The following is a 5029-nucleotide window of genomic DNA, read 5'->3' on the forward strand; positions in this document are numbered from 1 at the left end:
TTTGACTTGTTATCAGGCTTGTCAAAGCTTGTGTCGCTATCTTTGTATTGCCTTATATTAAATGTATTCAGTAGAATCGCACATCTACTGTTGGATGTTGCTTTTATCTTTGTAATCGGCGGAAGTTTATGAATGAAATATGTTGTGTTCAAAAAAAAAAAAGGAAATTATATTTATTATTGTCTTTGTTTTTTTGTCAATTTTTAATATTCACTAACCATGCTTGTTATAGTCTCATACCCACAGTAAGAGCATGTATGTCAATATGTTCATTAAGTAACATCTACCGAACCATAATGCACACAGTTTTATGAGCGCCATCCTATAACCAGTATAGCTTATATCAACACTAACTTGAACTATAACAATGGTAGAGTACACTTTTTTATCTTTGCAAGATTCGGTAGAAGCATTTCCATGATTAGTTTTCTTTAATGACTAAATACAATTTATTCAAACAAGCAAGTAACTTGATGATATTCGTGATTGATCGACCTTAGTCTGCCTATCACAGCTAGATGTATTGCATTTATAAGGTTTGTCCTGCGGACAAATTATTAATTTTGATATATACTACAAAGGAATACAATTTGTAATAGTGAAAAACAAAGAACTGGGCCATGCTACTATTCAATCTTAAAACATTCGACTACATCAATGTTGGATGAACGTTGGTTGAACAATATTGATGATACGACACAAACACTTGGTAGTGAATGAATCCACGTTCACTCATCTAAGGTGGTTGAAAGTCTCGATCATCGCATTATTCAAATTTCCATAATATGGAACAAACACTTGTTACAATGTTAGACACACATATTGTCATGACATGCACGTGTGTACTTACAAAGTTGAATTGAAGGAAGATGAAATCCTGTGAATAAAAGTATTAAAGATAGAATCTCTATCTAACATGCTTACCCTCACATAGCTCAGATCATCTCCAAAATACTTTCCACTTTTGGTTAGAATATTCTTCTTTTCTCTCAGAAACTTTTCACAATCGACAATCCCTTCTTCACACTTTAACCATGCAAAAGCTGCACAGAAATACATCAAAACAGTATCAGTTAAAAAATAGTTTGATACAAAGGTCAGATAGTGTGATGGCCTTTCGGGAAAATTCCATGCACTCTGTAACACTAAGTGCATATATATATAAACTAGTTTGATATTAACCATTTACTTTGTTTTTCTTTTAAAGTACCTGGCTGTGGCTCAAAGGCTTTTCCTAGGAAATTGCAACGTTGAGAGGCAAAATCAGGAACGGTAAAACCTTTACTAGTCTTCGATGCTTGTTTCAATAGCTTCCACCTCTCAAACATGGCATCATAACTGTGCTCAAAAAAGGATTTAGCCGTTTCATTACCACAACTGTCTGACATTGCCTTCAAAACCTTGGCTACTCGAAGCTGCGAGACCTTTGAAACCCCAATCGTGTTGAGTTCTATGTACTCTGTCATTTTCTTGGCCGTCTCTTTGTCTTTCACCAAAGCCCATCTGCGAAAATGTAAGGTTTAAGATACACTTCCTTTTTTTGTTTTGTTCCCTTAAAATAAGAAAATAGTAACAAGAATGTACCCAATGCGCATCCCTGCATGGCCAGTGCTCTTTGAAGCAGTGAAGAGCATTACATCGTGATCAGCTATCGATGTTATAGGCGTATACTGCGGCCAGTAGTACGCTAAATCATGGATTAGTATACCTTCACTACGGTTCACCACTGATTCTCTCAAGATCCCATCAGGGTTGTTCGGTGATGTAACAAGTTCAATGTATTGACCTCCTTCCTTGTATGTCTTTGCATCTCCTCCCCATCTATACAAACCCGATTTAAGACAATCTGTAATCAACGGGTACGACTGCAACCAAACCAGTTACACACGTTATAGTGATTTATATGCTCAAGGAAATCAAGAAAGACAGCTGTGAATATAACTCACACAATAATAAGGCGCAGCTGAGACGACATTAATAGGACCAGAGTCATCATGTGGGGAGAGAGCATAGAGAGCAGCCTGATACAATTGTGTTGAGCCAGTGCCAACAACAATATAGCGGTCTTGTGTTACAGCGTTCCCAACAACCTTATGCACTCTTACAATCTCTTTGGCAAGTTCTGGTTCAAGAAACCAACAAAGCTCATTGTTATTATCTGAAAAATAGCTGAGTGATTGCCATCCAGCTATCACCATTGTTGTCATATGACCCATTTCTTGCCAGTATCTCTCATACACCATTGGATCACCACTGCGTATAACCACCACATGGATCAAAGTACATTAATTAGTTTTATAATGCGACAAGAATGTTTGAGTCAAAAAGAATTAGTGGGTCCTTTTTGTTAATGGAGAGCATAAAACAACACGTTCCTGTTTCTGAAACAACAAAGAACATGGTCAAGCAGATCACTAAAGTAGTCCTTTAGATTCTCTTAAAAGACATATATATATTTTTATGTATGTATGCAGAATCATTTCCACCAAAATGAGGGCCCTCTTTACTTTTTTTTTTTGTTCATTTTTGCCTAGAATTCAAAAGAGTTTCTCTCAATCATTTTAATTAATTTCCATTGTTTCAACTTATTGGGCATCACTAACTAAATTAATAGCGAGCATCCAAAAAGGAACATCACTCACTATCTTCCTCCCTCTCACAACATTCCACATACCAAACCCATATAAATAAATAAAAATCACTCTCTGAGTCTCTTCTTTACGTCCATTATCAAACAAGAATGACCCAGTTTCCATTTTACATTTATGACCAATACATACAAATTCCCATATGGACCACCAAGATCAATCAACATGCAAACTTTTTTTATTTTTTGCATACTTTTCAGGATTGGTTTGACGAGTCATAACAAAGTAAATAACAGAACCAAATATTCAAACTAGCGGCGTACGTTAAGGAACAGAGAACCATACACAGAACTAAGACATATTCCACGGTAACTTGCAATATATAGTCTGGTTAGAAAAATAGGCAAGTCAAGATGATCATCACAATTTTTACAGTAGTAACGTTGCTCTCTTTTGAAGTTTGAATTTTAAATTGAATGGTGCTTAAGAGGATAATCCCAGATTTGTTGCTATAATAGCTAGTGACTTTCAAAGCAATCAAGTGTGGGATAAGGGAGAAATTAAATTTGTCTGTAGATTCTATATGATACGCCATTAATACGCATTTATTAACCTGACAATACCAAGAAAGAATAAACAAGCAATTACAGTTCTGCCAGAAGATAAGAACTGTTTCTTTTAAAAATTTGCAACCAAGAACACTTAAGAAGAGTGTTGAAAGAGATACTATTGGAAGTCTCAGTACTATGAATGCATAGAGGAACATATTTACACAAGAGACTAGACTAAACTAGGGTATATTCTATATTACCTATTATGATATAATTATGAGAAATCAAGAAATAAAAGCAGTAGAAACTTACAGTTTGAGATTGATAATTCTGTGGTCATCTTCTTGAGTCTCGTTGTAGGTGCAAGATGCTGAAGACAAAGAAGAAGATCCTGAGGCCGTGGTGGATACCACAGGCCATTTGCTATCACCATACACCGTTCTATCCAGTGAGTTAGATACCACAGGCCATATACTAACAACATACGAGGAGTTTCCACCGTCAGTACCCTTCAAGATCCTTAGTATCAAGCTGAAGTTTACAGCCAATGAGAGGACCAACATGTTCCTCCAAGACAGAATCCTCGGAACCTTTCCCATTTTCCTCTCCAAACTAAAACCAAATTCTTAAGGAAGAAGAGAACCAAGAAACAGAGTGGGGTTTTGTAGCTGGAAAGAAGACCTCTTTTTAGATATTTTAAATTAAGACCGCAAAAAGGAGAAGGAACACAAGTGGGTTTTGTACCTGTCCAGCGAGACTGAACCTTTTTTTGGCTGAAGATATGAATGTGAAAGAGATTTAAAAAAACAACCCTTGAAGAATCTCAAGAGATAAAGTTGCTGCAAGCTTTCTTCACAAGGTAATGGCAAAAGAAGCTTTATATCTTGGCAGACATATTCTAAAACCGAAGACTATCTGCCAAAACATAAAAGACAAACACAAAAGTATCTGTCAAAAATTGCAAAATTAGAATCAGGAGTTCATAGAACAAACCTAAAATTTTCCAACTGCGAAGAAGCTTTTAGGTTGAGCTCTTTGTTCCCATTAATGAGAAGAAGAAGAAGAAGGTGATTTAGCTCTGTTTTGCTTGTAGGCCTTGGAAACGACAGTACATGAAAATAGAGTGAGAGACACTGAACAGAGTCAGGATCCCTGTTTAGTACAAGACTGGTGAATGGTTATGTAATACTACTTTCTAGGTTTACGTCACTTCTCAATTCTCACATGTACTTCGATTAGATGCGTTCGTGCACAGACTTAGAGCGTCTCCAAAAATAAACTATATTTTGAAGTTTTAACTCTATATCTCCAAAATCAAAACTTCAAACTCAACTTTAAAACTATTTGTATTTTATAATATGGTCCTTATATTTGTCATAACTAATTTGAATTCATAAAATTTTTGTAAATAACTAGCACATTTATAAATATATTACAACAATATTAATTAATAAAATATTATATTAAATATATATATATATATATTTTTTTTTTTAAATAACGTAATTAATATTAAACCTCAAATAAAATACCATATTATTCCATAAAATGATTTTCCGTCATGCATATATGATCTACTAGTACATTTCGAAGTAAAAAAAGGGGGGGGGGGGGACGACGACCTATTTCCACACCAGAACTATCATATAGTAATAAATGTACACAATCTTTGAACCTCGATCTAATTGCACACAAATTAAGTATGACAACCTAGTTCCACACACGATAAAAGTTCAAAACCCGTTTCTCCCTAAACTTTGAATGACGAACTAATACCAACAAATAGCGGTTTAAAGTTTGTTAGTGTTTTCTGTTTTAAAATTTAACCAATGACTAACCTAACTAAACCAAAATAACCCGATTAGAGAATATAAACCGGATTAAATTGAC

The 5029-nt window shown here is 35.0% G+C and overlaps 1 protein-coding gene across 1 annotated transcript; it reads right to left on the bottom strand.

Moving 5' to 3' along the window:
* Positions 1–742: 742 nt before the first annotated feature.
* LOC106375778 (tryptophan aminotransferase-related protein 2) lies at positions 743–4367 on the bottom strand. Its single transcript, XM_022694729.2, has 7 exons — positions 4133–4367; positions 3884–4054; positions 3452–3807; positions 1947–2253; positions 1585–1865; positions 1211–1503; positions 743–1043 (listed from the first exon to the last, which is right to left on the bottom strand). Exons 3-7 carry the CDS (start codon positions 3736–3738, stop codon positions 847–849), a joined length of 1365 nt encoding a protein of 454 aa, XP_022550450.2. The 5' UTR covers positions 3739–3807; positions 3884–4054; positions 4133–4367; the 3' UTR covers positions 743–846.
* Positions 4368–5029: the final 662 nt, after the last annotated feature.

Source organism: Brassica napus, chromosome C1, assembly GCF_020379485.1.
Source record: "Brassica napus cultivar Da-Ae chromosome C1, Da-Ae, whole genome shotgun sequence".
NCBI classification, from domain to species: Eukaryota; Viridiplantae; Streptophyta; class Magnoliopsida; order Brassicales; family Brassicaceae; genus Brassica; species Brassica napus.

Excerpts from the sequence above, each read along its gene's own strand:
- LOC106375778 (XM_022694729.2), bottom strand. The coding sequence starts at position 3,738 with ATGGGAAAGGTTCCGAGGATTCTGTCTTGGAGGAACATGTTGGTCCTC. Across the intron at positions 2,254-3,451 it reads AGAATTATCAATCTCAAACT|TGGTGATCCAATGGTGTATG; the intron begins GTAAGTTTCTAC and ends GGTTATACGCAG. Across the intron at positions 1,504-1,584 it reads CATGCAGGGATGCGCATTGG|ATGGGCTTTGGTGAAAGACA; the intron begins GTACATTCTTGT and ends ACATTTTCGCAG.